The sequence below is a fragment of the Camponotus floridanus genome, unplaced genomic scaffold (assembly GCF_003227725.1).
Source record: "Camponotus floridanus strain SB8 unplaced genomic scaffold, Cflo_v7.5 scaffold245, whole genome shotgun sequence".
NCBI classification, from domain to species: Eukaryota; Metazoa; Arthropoda; class Insecta; order Hymenoptera; family Formicidae; genus Camponotus; species Camponotus floridanus.
The window spans coordinates 149,901-174,036 of NW_020229376.1; the positions used below are offsets into that span (position 1 = coordinate 149,901).

Sequence of the window (24,136 nt, forward strand, 5' to 3'; positions counted from 1 at the left end):
TCGGCGCCGATGCCTTCTCCAGCATTCTCCTTGACGGTCTTCGTAAAGGTCGCAAGGATCAACCCATCGCGCAGAGGACCACGTTCGGATGGATATTGTCGGGAGGCTGCGGAGTCGTGACGTCCCATGGCTCCCGCAGCTCCTTTCAGTGCGCCATCGACCACGATTTGAACGCTCTGGTTCAACGATTCTGGGAGCAAGAGCAAGAACAGCCTGCCTCCGTCGCCCTCACGCCAGACGAGGAACGATGCGAAGAGATCTTCGCTCGCACTCATGAGCGCCACGCAGACGGAAGATACATGGTGCGTCTTCCGCTGGCTGGCCCTCTTCCACCTCTTGAGCACACGCGAAAGTCCGCCGAGCGACTTCTCACAGCAATGGAGCGACGCCGTTCCAAAGACGTCAACTTCAACCAGCTCTATCGTGACTTCATGGAGGAGTACACGGACCTGCAACACATGACCTTGGTCAAAACATCGCTTATCAACAATTCCGTGTGCTACTTACCGCATCACGGTGTGCTCCGGACTTCCAGCACGACCACCAAGTTGAGAATTGTCTTCAACGGATCCCAATGCACGCCTGCCGGAGACTCGCTCAACAACACTCTACTGGTCGAAGCCAACCTTCTGCCAACTCTCGCTGACGTCCTTCTTCGTTGGCGTTGGCACCGCTTCGTCTTCATCGCTGACATCGAGAAGATGTACTGGCAGATCCTCATACATCCCGACGATCGAGACCTGCAGCGGATCCTTTGGAGACGACAACGCACTGATGACGTCCAGGAGTATCGACTCAACACGGTGACATATGGATTGGCCTGTGCACCGTTCCTGGCGATCAGGACTCTCCGTCAATTGGCCGACGATGAAGAGTCGACAAACCCCAAGGGAGCAGTCGCCTTGCGGCGCGACTGCTACGTCGACGACATCGTCACAGGCGCCAGCACTCTGTCCGAAGCAGTCGAAATTCAAGGGCAGTTGCGCCGGCTCTGCATGGCGGGCGGGTTCCCCTTGAGGAAGTGAGCTTCCAACCACCAGAGCATCCTCGAGGAGATACCGAGGGACTATAAACTCCAGCAGCCACACCACGACTGGGAGGACGACGCTCATCCGACGCTTGGTCTACGGTGGCACCCCCGCAGCGACTCCTTCACCTTCCGCCTCCAGCCTCGCACGACTGCCCCGCTGACAAAGAGACAGGCGTTGTCGGAGACGGCTCGAATCTTCGACCCTTTAGGCTGGCTAGCTCCAGTCACCGCTCGTGCCAAAATCCTCATCCAGTCAGCTTGGATGAAGCACTTGGATTGGGACTCCCCACTGCCGCAATCAGATGAGGCGTTGTGGAGACGTCTGCTTGAGGACCTTCCGCTGTTGGAACAGCTCCGGTTGGAACGATGGCTGAATGCCGATAACCAACCAAGTCACGTCGAGCTCCACGGGTTTGCTGACGCGTCGGAGCGAGGTTACGCAACCGTCGTCTACCTCCGCGTGATGAGCGCCTCCTCGACCACGACCAGTCTGCTTGCTGCAAAAAGCAAAGTTGCGCCTATTAAGCCTGTGTCTCTACCGCGCTTAGAATTGTGCGCCGCAGTCCTGGTCACTAACCTGACTTTTCATCTCCGCAAGACCTTAGGCTTGATTTCAGCTCCAGTTACTCTGTGGTCGGACTCCCGGGTCACGCTGCAATGGATCCAAGGACACGCCTCGAAGTGGAAAACCTTTGTGGCCAACAGGGTGTCCCACATCCAGACGAAACTTCCAGAGGCACGATGGCGACACGTCCCAGGGCGGGACAACCCAGCTGACTGCGCCTCTCGGGGGATTGAGCCCCGGGATCTGATCAACCATTCCCTCTGGTGGACAGGACCTCCATGGCTCACCACGGATCCATCGCTCTGGCCACAACACAACCACGCCACACACGACGTCGAGGTGCCGGAGACGAAAGCAATCGCCTCCCACTTGACGACCACGGAGAAAACCGAACCAGAGATGCTCCTCAGGTTCTCTGATCTCCATCGCCTCCTGAGAGTCACCGCCTGGTGTTGCCGCTGGCGAGGCAACCCACCGAGTTCAAAGGCTCACCTCAACCTCATGCCCGTCGAGCTAGAAGCGGCCTTGCTCCGCTGGCTCCGCTTGGTGCAAGCTCATCACTTTTCCAAGGAGATCGCTGCCCTGAAACAGAACCACATGTTGGTCAAGAGTTCAATAACTAAATTAACCCCCTTCCTCGACGACCATGGAATCATTCGAGTCGGGGGTCGGCTGAAGCACGCTGTGCTCTCAAGAGACGAACGCCATCCGATCATCGTAAGACCTCCAGAATCATGGATAACGCAACTCCTCGTCAGGGCACTCCACAGACGAACGCTTCACGGCGGGGTTCAGCTCATTCTAGGTCTGCTTCGCTTGCGATACTGGATTCCTCGAGGCCGCTCCATCTTCAAGAGAATGATCCATCGATGTGTCACATGTGCGAGATGGAGGGCCGCAGTACCACAACCCATGATGAGCAACCTTCCGACGGCACGAGTCGCTCCGGCACGTCCGTTCCTACGTACCGGTGTTGACTATGCCGGGCCGATTCTCATCCGAACCGCCAAAGGAAGAGGTCACAAGTCACACAAGGGATTCGTCGCCGTCTTCATCTGCTTCGTGACCAAGGCCGTTCATCTGGAAGCAGCGTCGGACTACTCCACCGATGCATTCCTCGCTGCATTCCGGCGTTTCACTTCTCGTCGGGGTCTATGCGAGGAAGTCTACTCCGACTGTGGTACCAATTTTGTCGGAGCGGACCGAGAACTGCGACTCCTGTTCCAGGCATCGTCATCCGACGGCCGACGCATCGCTCACATCGCAGCGTCCGACGGGATCCGGTGGAAATTCAATCCACCGGCAGCACCTCACTTCGGCGGGCTTTGGGAGGCGGCAGTGAAGTCGACTAAGCACCATCTGCGAAGGGTCCTCGGAGACACGACCCTCACCTTCGAGGAGATGTCGACGTTCCTCGCTCAAGTGGAGGCGTGCCTCAACTCGCGTCCTCTTCAAGCACTGTCCGACGATCACGAGGACATAACGGCACTCACACCAGGACACTTCCTGATCGGAGCTCCTCTGCTGGCAGTACCCGAGCCCTCACTGGCGGACAGCAGCCTCAATCTTCTGCCCCGCTGGAAACTCCTCCAACGGATGCGTGACCACTTTTGGGAGAGGTGGTCACGAGAGTACATCAACTCCTTGGCATCCCGACCTAAGTGGCTGAAGGACTCAGCCAGTCCTACTGTGGCGCCCTGTGCTTGGTGCGGTCGGAAATAACACCGCCGACCAGATGGCCACTCGCCCGGATCATCAGGCTGCATCCTGGGGACGACGGCGTAATACGCGTGGTCACGATACGCACCGCATCTTCGGAGCTAATCCGGCCCCTGACGAAAATCGTCCTCCTGCCTGGAGTCGACACCGCATCACCAACACACCCGGAGTCGTGAGCGAAAAGAACTCCGAATTTTTTTTTCTCTCGTCTACATTATTAACTTGTCCGTCCTCTACAATATTTATCACGGCCGTCGTGCATTACCTCCAATAATCGCGCCGCGTGCTATCACATTTGTCAATCACATATTTATATCACATCCGAGCCGCTTCATTAACTCTTCTTTCTTCGGACTCCGCGTCAAAATTCACTCATCACTACACTTCACTTGCGATTGCTTAAAAAAACACTGTCACTCTCAACTTTCACTGCACTCACAAAATCATTCACAGTATCACTTTATATATCTCACAAACATCGCACTACTTATTCTCGCGAAAGACTTATCACAACTGTTTAACACGTGTCTACTCTTTACGTCACATTCTATTCATACATCGCGATCAATAGCTCGTCAATGGAACAGTACGCGACACCTGTCCGCATCCGCACACACTTATCAGTTTCGTCATGCAATGACGAGGCGGGCGGGATGTTCGAAATTAATAATTATTATCGCGACCTGAAAATTAGAATAATCAATATCCGCGTTGTTCTATCATAAAACCCGAAAATTCAAAATTAACGGGCGTCGAGAAACTTCTCGAAAAATCTATTATTGACAAAAAGCCAACCGTTCGCGTTGTCTCGCATTTTTTTTGGCGCCTACGAAACGCTTGTTATAGACAGTTGACAATAACATTGTCAACCGTCGACAACAGCTAAGCAACATATGGGCATGCGCGCCCATACGTCACGATCAGCTGATCGCCAATCAGCTGATCGAAAAAGATCGTGCGCATGACTAATATAAAAATCTTGACAACTGACCTCATCGGCCAATAACGCGTGGCGCCCTGAAGTCACCGCCAAATTACGAAATTAATTGGGCCACGTCGCAACGGGGCCCTAAATCGAGCTAAGTATATAATAAGCCCAGCGCGTGGACCCTACGCAGTCAAAGTCTCGCACTTTCGCTTAAAATCGCTTCGCTTTCACCGCTCAGTTCAACCGCTTGTATACGACCACTTGCTCACTCGGACTTTTCTATTCCGGAATTATTTTCCGCGTCTGAAAATAATTGTATGTATTTTTTTTGTGTGTAAAACTCTTTATTAATTGTGTGGTGTCAAAATAAAACTGAAAAAAAACCAAAAAAATTACGTGTCGTCGTGTTCCGTTATTTAGCGTCAAATATTCTGTCGTGGTCGTCCGTCTGCCGCTTTCTTAAGAACTCGCGCTGCCGCAGCAATCCGCGTTCACTCGCGAACACTTATGCTTTTATTAATTATTTGATAGTTTATATGCTTATTGTTTGTAATTTTATTTTTTTCAAATTTATTCATCAATTATTCATATTATATATCTAAAACCACTCGCAATTTTTAATAAAATATAATTCAATAATTTAATAATTCTATAATTCAATAATTTAATAATTTAAAAAAATTTAATAAATAAGGCATAATAATGATAATATAAAATATTGATTGATGTATATAGTATGATGTATATAGTTATAATATAAAATAATATATATATAAATAAATAAAAAAATATAATGAAAATATTTATAATAAAAATGTATGATTTATTCTATCAAAAATATATAATCCTTTTTATCAAGCATATCACTTTAAAAGAATAATTTAAAATTTAAAAAATTAATAAGTAAATAAAAATAAATAATTATTATTTTATTTAATCTAAATATGATATAAAAATCAGAATTTAAAATGCAAAAAATTAATGACAAAATTTAGAAAAAATAATATTTAATATATAAAATAAATATTTCCTAGTGAGAAATGTTGGTCGAATCTACATCAATTCAAACGATTCGACATCGATTCGACAAATGATTTGTCGAATCGATGTCGAATTGATGTAGATTCGACTAACATTTCTCACTGAGTTTTATTATAAAAAAAATATTAAAATAATTTATAAAATAAATAAAAAATTAAGTAAAATAAAATTTTAAAACTTAATTTATAAGAAATAAAATATATAAATTATTAAAAAAATTAATAAATCATTAAACTCGGGCTGATTCAATAAATAATGTAGATGAATAATGGTTGTGCTTTTGAAAAAGATACTTACAGGCCTATCGTCTTCTACCATCGTGTCAAATCCACGTCGTGTCAAGCCACTAATTCAAAAAATATACTGAATTTTCTAAAGCGGAATTTTCTCGGCAGCGTGCTCACTCTTCGTTTTATTGCAAACAGTTGGCAACAGGTCTCAACTAATCCTCGCGAGTACAGGCAGGGAGACTAAAGAACCTAGTTTTTCTGACAATAGGACAGGGGACGAAAATAAATAGCGATTGATTGCATTGACGCTTGACGCCTATGATTGGCACGTGATTGGAAGGTGCGGACTATGATTATTGGCGGGCAATTCGAATGCACTTATTAAAAAAAAGACACGAAGTGGCTTGGCTATAATTACCTTTCTATATCATCGCATAAAAGAATTCTATGAGTTTTATTTTACATAATTATACAAAACTCATAGAGTTCTTTATTAAGTAGAAGAGAATCCCGCAAAGAGGTTATAACTCATTGCACAGATTAATTCAAAATTTATAAATATCTGAGAGTACTATAATATAATTCCATATAGACGAACTTTTGTAATATGTATTAGGCCGCATACTTAGTTAATGCAAAACACAATAATTTTCAGTTTTCTTTGATTTTGGAAACAATTTAGTTTTTTTCATCTCATAAGTCGAATCGATATCGAATTGATATCGAATCGTTGATGATAGACAAACGTGGAAAACATTGAAAATTTTGAAAAAAGTATTATATTATATTGCTACTGCTACTAACAGATATTGTTTGCAAAGTTATCATAATAATCATCGAAATAATCTCGAAATGTTTGAAATTATCGATTTTCACAGAACCGCATCTATGAGATCTGATAGAATCAATATCGAATCGATGACGATTCGAGGTACCATTTCTCACTGGGTTAAGACAAAGATTCTGCGCCGCTCTAAATTATCGCTTATATTGTTGCTGATTATAGTTTCCGTATTGATTATCTATAAGACCTATCTATCTTCTTGTGCTGCAGCGATGAATTTGTCGTCCTTAATGCAGCCGTACTATTTTCACGGCGTATTGTTCCAACAAAGGGTTTCTCATCGTCCATTACAGATTTAAGTGAATCCTTCCTCGTCCCCATATATATTATATGTCTTGTTAATGTCCATAATCCTGTTTTACATAAAAATTTTAGATTCCAAACAACATATTGGGTAGCAATACTAAACAATCTAATGCGTAATATCAGAATTGTTATCGTGATGCCAATGATTAGATTTGAAGTTACTATCGATAGCCAGTATATTTATTAATTCCTTGCTATATATTTGATACTAGTTGATATTTGCTTAATTGTAATTTATTATTTCATTAATAATTTGTATAATCAAGTTACATATAGCATTTAGCTATTGCAAATATGTGAGCTACTTATACATTTTAACAATAATCATTGGCTACCATGATTATTAACTTTGTTGTAAGTATCTCTTGAGAGTTCCTTTGTGTTATATGGCGTTTATATTACGCGCGGTATCGTGGCATAGGTGGATACCAGCGAGGCAAGCGTGCGATACCGAGTAATATCAATGGCTCATGCGAAGCGGCCTTTGCGCCCAGAGCCAAGTGACCAGGGATTGCGTCATCTCTACCTAATGAGAAAAAAGCCGTGGTCAGGCAGGCGGGCAGAGCGAGCGACACTCTCTGTTTGTATGCCGTTCAGTACAGGGATGGAATTCTGTAACTCGTTAACGATAAATATCGATATCGTTAACTAACGACAATTATTGCTTGTGCGATCGACAGTCGTTAAGGTATATGATTCTGTAACGTGGACTTAACGATAATAGTCGGTGCAAATTTCGTTACAAATGTATCAAAATTATTTGATAGGCGTGCAACGTTGCCATATCTTAATATGGTAAAAATCTAGTAACTTTACAGAATTTGTGTTTGTAACATCGAAAAACTGAAACTTGTTGTATCTTATCTATTTCTGTTATCTGTTTATATCTGTTTTATTTATAATAATAGAACTGCTATAGGGTTTAAGAAATTATTAAAAAATGTCTGAAATCACGATTAAGTAACTATTATATGAAAAATATAAAATATACATATAACGAAATGTTAATGAGTTTCCTTTTACAGCAAAAAAAAGAACGGCACGGGCGTCGTAACTACAATTAACCAAAATGATTGATTTTTCCAACTTAAAGAAGGCTTAGCGGTTTAGCGGAAGGAAAATTCAACGCTCTTCACGGAAAAGAAGAAGCACAAACAAAATGGGCTGAACTAGCGGCAGAGCTAAATACTTTACAAGGAGTTACAAAAACGGTGAATCAGTGGCAAGTGAAATTGTATGTTTGTTTTAAGTAAAAGTACTGATATAAAAATATATTCTATTTTATTACTCTTTACAAGTACAAAATTAGTTACGTTTTATCTCGTTAGCTTGTCGCATATTATGCAAGACTGTACAGGCATTTACAATTAGCATATATAAAAATATATGCTAAAAATATATTTATTTTGTTACTATTTATACAATTACTATCTATGTTTATATTGCAAATCTATAAAAATAGATTTATTATTTTCATTGCATTTATAATTTTAGGAATATGGCTGAAGAATATTTAGCATGGAATTTACTTCTTTTGGAAGAAAGAGTCAGAATTATGGAAAGAAAGATTGAAAGAAGATTGCTTCGTGATGCACAAAATCCTTTTAAACTTCCTAATAGAGAATTTTTGGCAGCTTATAGACTTAATAAAGAATTACTTATGGATCTAACAAATATGTTAAGACCACATTTACAACCATTACGTAGAAATGGTTTAGCTCCAGAAATTGCAGTATTAGTAGCAGTCGAATTCTTCGCTAATGGAAGTTACCAAAGACTAGCAGGAAATCAATGTGAGTTTGCTTTAAGTCAACCATCCATCAGTCGTTGTGTACGAAAAGTAGCATGGTTAATAAATAGATATTTATTACGACAATGGATAAAATTTCCAATGATACAAGAGAGAACTGCTGCACGAAACAAATTTGCAAATGCTCGTCGACCATTTCCTAGTGCCATTGGTGTTATAGACTGCACTTATATTAATCTTCTCGCTCCACGTTTACATGAAGAGGCATATGTAAACCATCATGGAAATCATTCACTAAATGTACAAGCAGTAAGTACAATCTTGTTCTACATAATTATAATTTATACATTATTATATTTACGTACTTAATAATTCTTAAAACGTATAAATAACAGTTTTTATTTCTGTGTTGCATTGTTAATAATAATCTTTATCGTTAATAATAAGAACAATATGATAATAGAATATACAGGGTCCATTATGAAAGTAATGCGCATGATTTTATTGTGATGCGAATATCCATCGCAGTATGGTAAGATGAGTCGGGAAATGTAGTGTGGGGTGTGGCCTTCCAAGGCAGCCGATCGTCAGTTTGCTCCGAGCAGCCTGAGTGGAAAGACGTGCATCCGCGTGAAGTGTGTTTTTCGTCTTTGTAACACGGTGCGATGCAGAGTTCGCTTGAACAGCGATACGCCATCAAGTTTTGCGTGAGGCTTGGAAAGAATGCAACCGAAACATTCCAGATGCTTCAAGAGGCGTTTAAGGAAGACTGCATTTCAAGGTCACAGTCCGGGAGGTGGCACAAGGCGTTCAAAGAGGGCCGGGAGGAGATCGCCGATGAACCCCGGTCTGGACGCCCAACAACGGCCAGAACCGACGAAAACGTGAATCGTGTGTGCGAAGTTTTACGTTCCGACCGTCGATTGAGCATCTAGTACATCGCTGACACCCTAAACATGTCCACATTTGCGGTACATAGGATAGTGACCGAGAATCTGCAAATGCGCAAAATCTGTGCGAAGCTTGTGCCGAAAGTGTTGACAGAAGAACAGAAAGAACTTCGAATTGCGCGCTGTCAAGAATTGTTGGATTTGATTCAAAATGAGCCGGACTTTCTTAACTGTGTCGTAACCGGAGACGAATCTTGGATGTTCGAGTACGACCCAGAATCGAAAAGGCAGAGCAGCGAGTGGCACACAAAATCATCCCCCCGCCACAAGAAAGCGCGAATGAGCAAGTCTCGCATCAAAACGATGCTCATTGTCTTTTTTGACGTCCGAGGAATCGTCCATTTTGAGTTTGTGCCGCAGGGAGAAACTGTCAACTCAGCCTTCTATCTGGAGGTGCTCAAGAGATTGAAACGCCGGGTCGCGCGCGTGAGGGCTGACATCAAAGACGCGTTAAAGCTCCACCATGACAATGCCCCCAGCTACACGGCCTTCATCGTTGCCAACTACCTCGTCCGAAGCAACACACCGGTGGTCCCCCAGCCCCCTTACAGTCCCGATTTGGCTTCGTGCGACTTTTTTCTGTTTCCCCGTCTGAAGAGAGAGCTGAAAGGAAAGCATTGGGAGTCCGTGGAAAACATCCATAAGCATGTCACAAGGATCCTAAAAGACATTCCCGTCGAAGAGTTTCAGCATGCCTTCCAGGCATGGCAGACACGTCTCCGCAAGTGTATTGATTCAGGGGGGGAGTATTTTGAAGAATTTTAAGCATTTGTACCGCTACGATCAATAAATCTATTTTTCTCAGACAATGCGCATTACTTTTATAATGGACCCTATATGTATATAATTACATTTTTACAGATAGTCGATCCAGACTTAAAAATATTAAATATTAATGCACGTTATCCGGGTGCACGACATGATGCATTTATATGGAATGCTTCTCCCGTTAGACGTATAATGGAACATTTTTATAACAATGGTGAAAGAAGAACTTATGTGATTGGTATGATTTATAACTTTGTTTGTAATAGGTATTTTAAAAAGAAAAATATATATATATTTATTTTTAATTTATTTTTTAGTGTGTTTTTATTATATTTTTTATTGCTTTTAAAACTAATTTTTAAGATATTTATTTTTAAGATATTTATTTTTTAGTCTTATTTGATATATTATTTGAATTTATATACATAGGAGATGATGGATATCCTTTGGAACCCTGGTTGATGACACCATTACCTCACTATCCTCCATGGAGTCGACAATTTCAATACAATGAAAGACTGTGTAAAGCACGAAATGTTGTTGAAAGGTTTTTTGAAGTATTGAAAGGAACATGGAGATGTCTATCATATCAACGTGTGTTAATGCATGCACCTGAAATTGCCGGACAAATTGTAAATGCGTGCGCAGTGTTGCATAATATGCGACAACATTATCGACTACCAATGGAAGTAGAAAATAATGAGATTCTATGTGCAGCTGAGAACGTATATGTTGAAGATGCAGAAGCAAGAGAAGAAGTAATGAATCACAGTGGATCCAGAGGTGTTGCGCAACGTATACAGAATCAAATAATGCAAGAGTGGTTTCCTAATTATCGTTCTGCATTGGATAACGAAAATAAGTGAAAATATCAATTTGTATTATCGCATAATTGTATAAAAATTAAATTAGTTTAAACATTATAGAGCAAACGCTTTTCATTTACATACATTACGCGTTAAGTTGTAGAATATAAAATAATGGAAAAAATAAATTTATAAAACTAACATCAGGCAACAAAACATATGTATTTTTTTGTCTCTCCTTTTCTATAATTTTCCAGTTTTAATGTATATATTACATATTAAAAATAATTTACATTTTATAATAACAAAACATAAAACATTACATAACTCTTTGAAAGACATCTTTGGATTCTGGAAACACTATATATTAACTAAATGCAATACTTAATCTGTTAATATTCATTATTAATAATATTTCTGTTACAACTAGTTTCTTTATTTATAAATTTATCAATAACTTGGCCTAATTGAACGAGAGCTTCTGCTTGAAGTTTCATTGCTTCAGCTAACATCTATAAAAAAAGTATATTATTAAAATAAAAACTAAATGTTTCATGTAATTATTAATAAGAATACCAACTCGCATTGCTTCTGCATGTTTATCTGCAATCTTTTCAAATGATTGTCGAACTTCATGTAACTGCACTCCTAAACGTGTGGAAGATATACCTGTAAATTCCAAAAATAATAGTATTATATTAAGTGCAGATTTTATATATAAGACAGATATTAATTTTGTATTATAATTACGTCTTGTATGAATCGATTGTGTGCTGGAGGATATGTCTTATCCATTGGATTGTGTATTAGAAAGAATGTCTGATTCTAAAATGTTTATTGATTGCGAAGTAGAAGGTATGTTTGTTGATTACGAAGTGGAAAGTGCGCCTGTTGATTGCAAAGTAGAAGGTATGTTTGTTGAGTGCAAAGTGGAAGGTATGCTCGTCAAATGCGAACTGGAAAGTATGTTTGTTGAACACGAAGTAGAATGTATGTTTCTTAATTGATAATTGGAAAGTACGCTTGTCGATTGCAAAGGAGAAGAAATGTGGGACTCATGTGAAAATCGTGGTATATTTAGTGAGTCATCCAAATTACAGTCTTGCAAATTATTTGTACCACCTAAAAAATTTATTCTTTTTGCATTTTCTTTCATCAAAAAATATTGCGTATATTTTCATTAAAAAATATTCATTAAAAAATATATTAAAAAAATATATTATTTTTAAATATCTTAACTTCATTTGTGTATAAGTAACTAACTAACATAAATATTACAAAACATAATTTGTTTATGTAATGATATAACAAAAGGAACAATGAAAGGAAAAAAAAGATTACTAGCCAGATTCATCTGGTAACTCTGAGATTATTATTGGGACTGATATATTTTTCAAAACATCTTCATTTCCTGCAGCCAATGTTTCTACAGCATTCTAAAAGTACATATGATAAAAAATATTAGGAGTACAAATAAGTCTCCGCCGTTTTTTATCAAAAATTGAGCATTTATTGTGAAAGAACGGTACCTTATGTTTTATTCAAAGTATTGTCCATCGCTAGCCACTACTTTTTCCCATTTTTCTGGCAGCATACGAATACCGCGTTGGAAGAACTCTTCATCTTTTGAGGCTATCCACGAATCGACCCAATTTTTTGTATCTTCATATGATGTGAAGTGCTGCTCAGATAGGCCATGTGCCATCGATCGGAACAAGTGATAATCCGAAGGGGCAATGTCTGGTGAATACGGCAGGTGGGGTAGGACTTCCCAATTGTTTCCAAGTAGGTTTTGACCGGCGCCGCAACATGTGGACGAGCATTATCATGCAGGAGAATAATTTTGTCGTGTCTGGAGTAGTAGTGGGCGCGTTTTTCCTTGAGTGCTTGGCTCAATCTCATCAATTGTGTTTGGTAGAGAGCCCAGTAATGATTTCATTCGGTTTGAGCAACTCTTAATATATAACACTAAGCTGATCCCACCAAATACACAACATGAGTTTTTTTTCATGAATATTCGGCTTGACTGTTGAAGCATGGTCCCCATGATTTTCTCTTCTTTGGATTATCGTAGTGGATCCATTTTTCATCACCAGTGACTATACGATGCAAAAAACCCTTTCGTTTATGCCTGGCAAGCAGCATTTCGCATGTGCAAAATCGGCGTTCAACGTTTCTCGGTTTCAGTTCATATGGAACTCAATTTCCTTGCTTTTGAATCATTCCCAACGATTTTAAACGATATGAAATTGCTTGTTGAGTCACTCCTAATGTAAGTGCAAGTTCTTCTTGCGTTTGGCACGAATCATTCTTCAATAATGCTTCCCATTCTGCGTCTTCGTACACTTTCGGCCTTCCGCTACGTTCTTTGTCTTCGACGTCAAACTCACCGTTCTTAAACTTATGAAACCACTCACGACAACTTCTCTTATTTAAAGCAGCCTCACCATATGCTTCTACAAGCAATTGATGCGCCTCAGCTGCAGATTTCTTCAAATTAAAGAAGTAAATCAAAAATTCCCGCAAATGACGCTTATTCGGCTCAAAACTCGACATTTTCGCATGAAAAAAATTATGTGATGCTAATACAAAATCGCTAATATTTCAAGGTTATGGCATTGCCAGATGTCTAACCTTACGATATCACGTTTTACATCTGACAATTTCAATCATAACTTACTGGTGAGGTCATCTTTTGTCAAATGGCGGAGACTTATTTGCACTCCTAATAATTTTTAATGTATTATATTTTAAACATACATCTTACAAAAATACACGGACATAACAAATATTATACAATAAAGAATAATCATATGGTTACTTACAATGCAACGTGTATCAAAATATGCATTGAAAATTGAAACTAAAAATTTAAGAGTAAAAATTATTCAATACAAAGAAAAAAGTAAAATGTTTAATGTTTAATTTAAAAGTAAACAGTTTAGTGTTTTTAAAAGTAAAAAGTTTAATGTTTAATTTTCAATACTTTCATACAATCTGTTAGCTTACAGTATACTCTTCAGGGAAATTATCTGGGACATCTGACAGACCTTATACATATTCGTGTCCAATAATTCCTAAAATCCTTTTGTTTAATTCTGACAATACTATGTTTACAGGATTATTTCCAGTTGCTGCTCTTCCTTTTCTTAATTTTTTAGGATTTCTGATACTTTCGATTTGAGATCTCTCCATATCTGAAATAAATACCCAATTGTTTGAGTTAAAATATGACAAACATTATTATTTAATATACAGGGTGACCCATTTTAACTTAGGCAGCTAAATAACTCGAAAAATAAGCACACTACGAAAAAATGGTTACAATCAAAATTTCGTCATTTCGAGGGGGACGTACAATGACGTTAAAATCAGCCCCCCCCACCCCTCCCCCTGGGCGGTGAGGGGGGACAAGTTTGAAATCTTAAATGGAACCCCCTATTTTTCATTGCATATTCTTGTAGCTTATCTCGAGAGCTTTCCAAAACACTATAATTAAGTACCTTTTTATTAAGTACTTTTTGAGTTATAAGGCTTGAAATAATTTCTTAATTTTACATAAACCATAAAATATCTAGTAAACCATTCATTTTTCGATTATCTTACCTTCATACTTTTATGTACAAAATAATGGGAGGAATCAATTGGTGTAAAGAAAACACATAGTTGTTTCTAAGAAAAAATATGTAATTTGCAATTAACAATTCCATATTTTTTCTTAAAAACAACTGTATGTTTTCTTTACACCAATTGATTTCTCTCATTATTTTGTACATAAAAGTATGAAGGTAAGATAATCGAAAAATGAATGGTTTACTAGATATTTTATGGTTTATGTAAAATTAAGAAATTATTTCAAGCCTTATAACTCAAAAAGTACTTAATAAAAAGGTACTTAATTATAGTGTTTTGGAAAGCTCTCGAGATAAGCTACAAGAATATGCAATGAAAAATAGGGGGTTCCATTTAAGATTTCAAACTTGCCCCCCCTCACCGCCCAGGGAGAGGGGTGGGGGGCGCTGATTTTAACGTCATTGTACGTCCCCCTCGAAATGACGAAATTTTGATTCTAATCATTTTTTCGTAGTGTGCTTATTTTTCGAGTTATTTGGCTGCCTAAGTTAAAATGGGTCACCCTGTATGTGTGTGTGTGTGTGTGTGTGTGTGTGTCATATTTACAATCTTCCAAGATTTAAAATCTTTCTCTTTTCCATTAGGTGTCAAGGAATTTAGATGTGTTGTTAATTCTTTCCTTGTAAGGTGTTCTTGCCCTCCAATGTATAAAATTTTCCTGCCACATGTGGATGTTGCTTCAAGTACGTGACAAGCACTTCTATTTGTCGAGATGTAGCTCTTGCCTGTCTTTTTGCCATATTTCTGTAAATAATATTTTTATCTCATCAAAATATGTATTATACTTACAGTTTAGTTCGTTTTTCTTTTAATCAACAAATGAAACTTGTGCGTTCCTAAACTCATTATAAAAATACTGAGCTTTGATTGGCTGAATAGAACAATCTTAGAGTTACTTGGAACCGAGTTTTATCGTTTTGATAACGATATTGCTATCTTATTTTATATCGATGCCATGTCGTTAGAAAGACATATTAGAATGGCTTTCGGATCGTTATAATATCGTTAGCGCAAGCGATGATTTTCGGTATATAACGATAACAACAAAAGATACAAAATAGACCTCCTGAAGTCAAAAATTAAAAGGAGCTTTTTATTAATATCATATAAAACATGATTGCATGAATGTATCTATTTCAACATTAACCATTTGCACATTTAGTGAATGATATCCATGATGATTCACATCATGGATATCATTCACTAAATGTGCAAATGCTTCTTCATGGATTCTGGGTGCAATAATCGCTACGTGAGAGCAATCAATTGCTCCAATGGCTCCTTCAAATGAATGCCGTGCATTTTGAAATTTCAATTTAGCTTGGTACCTGGCTTCTGCCATAATGGGAAATTGTATCCACTGTCTAAAAATCAAATTGTTAATTGCATCTGTAACTTTATGCACACATCTACTAATTGAAGACTGACTCATGCATATGCCCCATTGTTCATCCACAAGACATTGAAAGCAACCCGTGGCATAAAATCTTAATGCTGCCAGAACCTATAACATACGAAATAAATAACAGTACTATAGACTAAATCTAAATCAATTTAAAAAAAATAACTAAGATCATTGTAAAAATAATACTTGATTACAATGTATATTACTTGTTTTTCTACGGAGAGACCATTGATTCTTGTCCTCTGCAGTTGGGGTTCTAATACGTCAATAAGATTGAACACTATGTCCGGAGTTAAACGATATAACTGCTTGAATTCTTCATTCGTTAAATCAAATGGATTTTCTGCCATTCGCAATAATTGCCGTTCAATTCTTCCATCAAGACGATTGATATTATTGTCCATCAACATTAAATCTAAACCAACGTAACCAAGGACCATCCTGAAACAGAGACATTATTTTATCAAAAAAATTAAATATTTTTTTACCAAACAGAGTACTATGTCCACAAAATTGGAGCACAAGACATCTACGGCTCCTTCCGTTCGTCGAGAGCAGAGATTCCCGGGCGTGCGGAGATATCGTGAGGGACGGGTCGACCTGGACGTTGCGAAACTCGGGAGAGACGGTGTCGAACTGTTGGAGCGAGATGCCTGAGAGAGCCCGAGGAAAAAGTAAGTCCACTCCTAAAGATTATCCTCTGAAGCTGCTTGAGCGGCGGTATGCCGATATGCCGGGGCCTGGAGCCCTTCGACATCCGTCTGGGAGGAGGGAGTTGTGACGTGCCGCCTTTTGAGTTCCGTCATAGTGACCCCGCCGGGGAGAGGAAGTGTGCGGAGGGTCGTCTTCGCACTTGAAGGGGATCCCCTTTATCCGATTCCGCGATATATCTTCTTATAAATTTCTTGTTTGAGATTAACTTTAAGAGGGCAAAGCGCGGCAATCTGAGCGAGCGGGCAATAAAGTAATGTACAGCAAGATCCCGGAGGGCAGTCCCGAAGAAAGGAAGAGGAGAGTTGCGGACCGATACCTCCACTCCAAAGAAAGGTCACGTATCGAGATCCCGCTCCGCTGCTATCCGTATGTAACCATTGTGTTAATATCCGCTACTTTTAGAGAAACGACGACGGGAAAATTCGGACGAAGAAACGGCGAATACTCTCCCGAGCTGCAGACTGAGGAGAGGAGATGCATCTGGAGACGGACGAGGATACGGTCTGGCTAGCCCGACACAACCGATCTACCGAGAAGATAATATCGTCCAGAATACCGTCAACGTCGGATTTCGGTTCCTATCGAAGAGCAATCCGCCGTGAGCAGGACGAGATTTGAGGGGGCGGAGAATATTGATCCCTTTTCATCGAAAATCGACAGGATGCGCGGAAAATCAGCGCGGGACTCGAGGGCCTCGCGGAGCATTCATCACGGTTCAGTGTTCGACGAACTATCGCAGCGATGGTACGACCACAGCGGGGACCCGGCCACCGCAGCTTGATTGTAAGCCGTCGTTCAGATAGCCGTAGAACCATTCCCGGATATAACTGGCATCGTGATTTTCAGTACCGTCACAGAGCGATGTATATTTCATTACCGAATTGCCTTGGAAAGCCTACGTGCTCATCTAACATTCCGTTACGTCAGCTGACTCCGGATATCGCGGATTGGTCTCCCTCGGAGGATTCGTTGTCGGCAGTTATACCGTATCGTATGTGTCATGTCATGTTATCTTGTATCGTTTCGTTTCGTATCGTGTCGTATCGTTGCGCGGAGTGTCATATTAAGAATTTGGTTGTAATAGCGGAATTTCGACATTTCTAGATTGCGCCGTAATAACGGGATTTGCGTGGGATCGTTCTTCAGGAATGAGAGTTATCGTATATCCGAAATCTACTTGGTAAGAATTGTATAATTCGCGAAATCTCTGCTCAGAATTTGTGTCCATTAACGTTAGTGTTGTTTGATCTTGCTCGAGGATCGAACTTATTTCTGCCGAGCGCGAAAGCGTGAAGATATCGCAAAATATTGTGAGACAATACTCGTGCCTGTTGACGTGGAATTACCGTTAATAATAATCGTTTCATTTGAATTGATTACCATAGATTACCGCCGACTATTATATTGATTTTGATCCGATTTATATCGTAATTTTGTAGGAGGCTCGCTCATCTTGCCGCTTTCCGGAACCGTTCTTAGGGTTATATTCTGTCATTATATTCTATCCCTCGAAGTAACAGATTGTCTGTACTTATCGCTTTGCATGAGATACTATGTCCCTTCCCGTTCAGATCTTGCAATTATCTTTCAGCCGCGTATATTATGCGTGTCTCTTTCCGTATCGATTACAATCGATCCTCGTGTATACTATTGTATACTGTTTCGAAATTTAAAAGCCGCGAATTAATTTGCAATAGAATCCGAAACTGATCGATAGCTCCATTAATCAGAAAATTATGAAAGTTCGGAAAGAATGTGCTCTGGGTAACAAGGAACGAAAGAAAGGGAGGTAGAAGTGTTCTGTTATTCGAAGAGGATGGTCGTGCCGAGCGATATATCGTTACACAGTCAGTGAATATAGTTATAAAGAAGAGTTGTTCAAATAAAACAATTAACAGAAAGGCACGCCGGTGCAAAAGTATCATGGACTCCAAGTAATCTGGAAAATCGTACGTTCACAAACAACATTGGCGATTAGCCGTGTGCAAAGCATTACATTCTAAAACTGTGACATTGTGACATTTGTTTTCTTTTTTGAATTAATAAATTGCTTTCAACACACTTTACGAAATTACGTTCAATTTACACGAGATCAGTTGGTCCGAAAACCGTTTCTCTTTCGTGAAAGAAATCAGCGATTCTATAATATTTTTTTTGATCCTTCGAGTCGAATCGGTGATCTCAAGGACACAAACATCGATAGCTGGGAAGGCATTGATTCTCAACCGGAGTATCCCCCAACTCAGTGACTCATCTCAAAAACCTGATTAATTCAGATGCAAATACGAAAAGACGTCTTAAATTACGTAACGCTTATCCTGCTTTCAGTCAAAGAAAAGGGAAAACGAAGCGACATTTAAGGCCTGTATGAAGTTACAATTGAACACTTTAATTAAAAGTCTAAAATTGTATAAGCTATCTTACAAAATTCAAATTAAATCTGCTAGTTGCTTCTGTTACGTCCAGTGGACTCCACGATTCTTTTCTTTCTTTGAAATGATACCGTGAAAGAAAAATCAAGGATCGATTTGCATTTGAAGTACAAAGCAATCCTTGTTCGAATAATGATAGCGCATAGAAAAACGAAACCTAACCCGCGTATATAATCATTTAAACCTAATATTGAGAGTGGCCAGTCGAGATAGCGTTAAGGAAAATCTAAACAAATTTTTAAATTAGTAAATAATTTAATGTCGCTAGTCGAGTAATCAAAGGATCAATAGAAAACTGTAGTCGACCAAACTAGCCAAAAAATTTGTTTATTAATACGACGTTTCGACCATGTGGTTGTGGTCCTTATCAAGTATACACTAAAAAAGATTTATAAATACATAAATTAACGGTTTGATTACATAGTAACGCATAGGGAATTCAAGTGTCAAAGATATTTACCGATGTAACAATAATCAGAAGGCACCATAACTGGTGAACATGTAAAACACGTAATCACATAATACAAAACGTTATTTAATAAAATTCAAATTTGAGAGAAGCTGATGCGTCCATATGAGACTTCGTCAATAAACTAAACATAACAGGAAGAACAACGGTACTAAGTGACCTTAATAATTTTGTCGTAAATATTATTCAAGTTATCTGTGTCAGTCTGTAAGTTGATTAGATTTTTAGATCTCTTGATAAAGAACATTTCAGCTATCTCTCTTTTGCGAACGTACTTTTCATTGTGCAAGATATTCGGTTTCGACCAATCGAAGTTGTGTCCGGATTCTAATCTATGTTTGCTGATAGCGGAGTGATTAGACTCATGTAATTTTATATTGTTACAATGTTCTTTCACTCGGGTCCGCAAATGTCTTTTTGTTTGCCCAATGTATGATAAATTGCAATCCCTACAGTTTAATTTGTATACAACACTTGTCTTGTCGTTATTGTGTAAGGTATCTTTTCCACATTTAATTAAGTTATTAAGTTTTTTTGTTACATTGTAGACGACGTTGAAACCAACGTTTCGTAGAAGACGGTAAAGATCTTGGCTCGTATTCTCTACGTATGGTATAGTGATAAAATGAGTTTTTACTGGATGAGTAGAATTGGCGTCATCAGTGTCATTGCAGTCGCGATTGTTTAAAAAATTGATTCTTTTTCGAATGTGTCTGTGGATGATATGTTCAGGAAAACAGTTATTAATTAACGTATCATATATTAAATTAATATTCTCTTGTTTAAAACAGTCGTCAGATAGTAAAATAGCATGGTCAACTAAATTATAAATCGTATTAATTTTATATTTAATCGGGTGATTAGAGTAAAAATTAATATATCTCCCGGACCATGTGGGTTTCCTAAACCAATTGGTGATAAGTTTGGTTCCCAGACGAATGATTTTAACATTAAGAAAACTAATCGAAGAATCAATTTCTTTCTCGTACGTGAATCGTAAGCGTTCGTGGTAGTTGTTGAAAATGGATAAAATATCATCAATTTTTGTACGTGGTACAATTGTAAAAACGTCGTCTACATATCTGTAATACATGGGTACTATAAAATTCAGTGAGTTAAGACATTGAGTCTCCAAATCGTCCATCACCATATCTGCCAAGATAGGTGACAGTGGAGAGCCCATGGGTGTGCCGAAGATCTGTTCGTAAAATTGTCCGTTAAAGGAGAAGCAAGTTGAATCCAGAATCAAATCAATTGCAAATAGGAATTGAGATAAATTAAATTTAGTATTTTTTGCAATTTCGTCCCAGCGTTTTTTAATAGCATTTTCAACTAACTCCCTTGGAACATTTGTGAATAGAGAAATCACATCCAAAGAAATCATGATGTTGTCTTCATCAATGATTGTGTTCTTAATGATTCGAGCAAAAGACCAACTATCTTTAACAAATGAATTAGGTTTCTTTATAGATTTATACAGAATGCTGTGGATGTAACACGAAACATTATACACTGGGCTTCCCAAAGCAGATACAATGATTCTCAATGGAAAACCGTCTTTGTGGATCTTCGGCAGACCGTAGCATCGCGGTAAATTACCGTTTGTACAATTTAAGTTTCTATATGTCAACTCACTGATCAAGTTATTTTTGCGCCATGATTTTACTAGCTCGTTAATTCTATTAGTTAATTTTTTCAAAGGATCTTTGTTCAAAGGTTTATATGTAGGGTCTTAGGTTTATATGTAGGTTTATATGTAGGTTTATATGTTGGGTCATTCAGCAGCTGGTACATTTTATCAGAGTAATCTTTTTTATTCATGACGACCGTAGTCTGACCCTTGTCAGCTCTCGTGACCATAATGTCACTATGGTTTTCGCGTAAATATTTTTTGGAGACCGCGAACGAATTAAGAATATACCGGTCTGACGAACTAATATGTTTCTTCGTAGTAAGAAATCTTTGGAGGATATTAGCCACTGAGATCCGGGATGTTTCGATAGGGTCAGTGGGCAGAATATTGCTATTCACTTCAAAATTCTTAATCACGTCCAAAACATAATTAGTGCGGTCATTATTTTGTTTTTGTTCGATAGGCAAGGCGAAGTTCTCACCCAAGCTCAAAAATGGCCCAGAAACGGTGTTAGGTATATCCTTACTGCTGATGTTGACCAATCACTTGGAATTATTGATGTTAGAAAAAGGATGTGAACAAGTGTTGTATATTTGTTTTAAATTGTTGAACTTTTTAATAGAATTATTCTTTAAACTAAGATCAAACGATAGAAGTCTATGTTTATTTAATTCAAAAAAATTAGTCAGTAGGTCATGAGGTAAACAATCAAACAGTCGTTTTTCAATATATTCAATTTTGTTGAGTAAATAATTTAAATTAATGTTGAGATCTTCGATCTCAACATTATGGAGGATCTCAACGATATGGACGCATCAGCTTCTCTCAAATTTGAATTTTATTAAATAACGTTTTGTATTATGTGATTACGTGTTTTACATGTTCACCAGTTATGGTGCCTTCTGATTATTGTTATATCGGTAAATATCTTTGACACTTGAATTCCCTATGCGTTACTATGTAATCAAACCGTTAATTTATGTATTTATAAATCTTTTTTAGTGTATACTTGATAAGGACCACAACCACACGGTCGAAACGTCGTATTAATAAACAAATTTTTTGGCTAGTTTGGTCGACTACAGTTTTCTATTGATCCTTAAATTTTTAAATTATGAGACTCGGAAGTATATGAAATTCGAACCACTCGTATCCATGGTTATAACTTGGTTTATCTTAGAGATTTTAAACAAAGAGCCTGTGGTCCTCGAGAAATTGACCAGAGCTAAACATAAATTAATATTGCACGTGCGTTCGTTCAACAGGCCAGTCTCAATCATCAAGCGATAAGATAATCAGCTCCTCGCTGCCACTCTCTACTGGATGTAGCTGAATCTCGCGCGAGGAGGCTTAGCCAATTAAAACTTTAAGACACTCCTCTCTACTGAAAGTCTAACTCCTTGGCCCTAAGAAGGGAGTAATGGAAATCATTTGATTCGATTTTCAAAGATTCTCACCATCCAGTAAGGAGGAGGAGCAACTACTTTAAAAAATGCAAGCGCAAGGCGCGAGAACTCACTTCTCTAGTTCATTAGTTCATTAGTTCACTTGCTATTTAGTTCACTAAGCGTTCACTAAGAAGCACTTACTAGGACTATAAGCAGTACAGTTGACAGCTCCAGTCAAGATTCAGCCATTCAATTTTAAAATTATATAGCCTCGGGGATCCTTTTCTTGCATTATGCAATTAAGTTATTAATTTGTTTTATATCACAGAAAATGATTTTGTTAACATTTAATTGTGCATCGTGTGAAATTTCTGATGGACATCTCCATTACTCGGCTCTTCATATTATAAATCTCCAACTTCAGCCATTGCAATTTTATCAACGCACTTATTTTATTGATCCCAATGAGTTGTGAGTAAATTTGAATAATTTATATTTTCTCCCTTTCCCATATCTTACTATCTCATCCATTTAAAATCTATGTCTGTCTAATAATTTTAAACAATTAATAATCATTAAATTTTTACTAATTACTATCAATCAATCAATCCTTGTCTCACCTCTCCTCCAGTCTTATTCCTAGTTCTTCCTAATTTGCCTAGAATCTCCGCAAGGTGGTTCGCGAATAATTTTCCTTGTTCGTTGAGAATCCCCGCAAGGCGATTCACGAACATTTCCTTGTTCGTTGAGAATCTCCGCAAGGCGATTCACGAACATTTCCTTGTTCGTTGAGAATCTCCGCAAGGCGTTCATGAACAATTCCCCGTTCGTTGAGAATCTCGGCAAGGCGGTTCGCGAACGTTTCCTTAATTTTCATTTCCTTTTAGTTGCCTTTTCTGATTTATTTACCAAGAATTCGTATTGTTTTCTATCTTTATATTTCGTTTAAGCCCTTCTTTATATATATTTAACTCTTCATTTCTATCTTTTCTTTACTTCCTTTCATTTAATTTCCTTTCTTTTAATTTTCCTTTCTTTTAATTTCCCATTCCTTGCATTATTATTATTATTTTTCCTTTTTTTCTTCCTCTTTATATTATTTTCCTTTGTATTATCACTACTTTGGGAGAAATCATTGAAATAAATGAATAATTTTCGAACTTAGACTTGGCGAATCTTTTATCTCGATTTTATTATTGTATTTTAATTTGGACCTGTATTTCGTCGAATTTAGAAAATTGTAATTCTAACTATAACACATTTTAATTCTAACTATAACACTCGAGGATATATACATACACGCACACATACTCACTCATGCATAACTATAACTGCTAAGATGTATTTTTTTTCCTTATATTTTTTTATATAATATATGTATTTTTTTAATTTAATGTAGAATTTAATTATTTAACCCGTTCTTTTCCCTAAACCCTGAGATCGCACTAGGTCCTATCCTGCGTAACAAGGATTAAATTCCTTTACCGAAAAGGGATCACCGAACGAATAGGCGTAAAAACGCAGA

The 24,136-nt window shown here is 38.5% G+C and overlaps 2 protein-coding genes and 1 long non-coding RNA gene across 3 annotated transcripts; all 3 read left to right on the forward strand.

The window, feature by feature from the left end:
* Positions 1–299: 299 nt before the first annotated feature.
* LOC112638102 lies at positions 300–1,025 on the forward strand. The gene has a single exon (XM_025409154.1). The coding sequence runs from the start codon at positions 300–302 to the stop codon at positions 1,023–1,025; it is 726 nt and encodes a 241-aa protein (XP_025264939.1).
* A 267-nt stretch (positions 1,026–1,292) lies between these two features.
* LOC105257184 lies at positions 1,293–3,317 on the forward strand. Its single transcript, XM_011267639.2, has one exon. It carries the CDS (start codon positions 1,293–1,295, stop codon positions 3,315–3,317), a length of 2,025 nt encoding a protein of 674 aa, XP_011265941.2.
* Positions 3,318–8,708: 5,391 nt separating this feature from the next.
* On the forward strand, positions 8,709–10,626 carry LOC112638103. Its single transcript, XR_003122878.1, has 3 exons — positions 8,709–8,722; positions 10,225–10,369; positions 10,561–10,626. It is a non-coding gene; the product is annotated as an uncharacterized LOC112638103 (long non-coding RNA).
* The last annotated feature ends 13,510 nt before the right edge of the window (positions 10,627–24,136 follow it).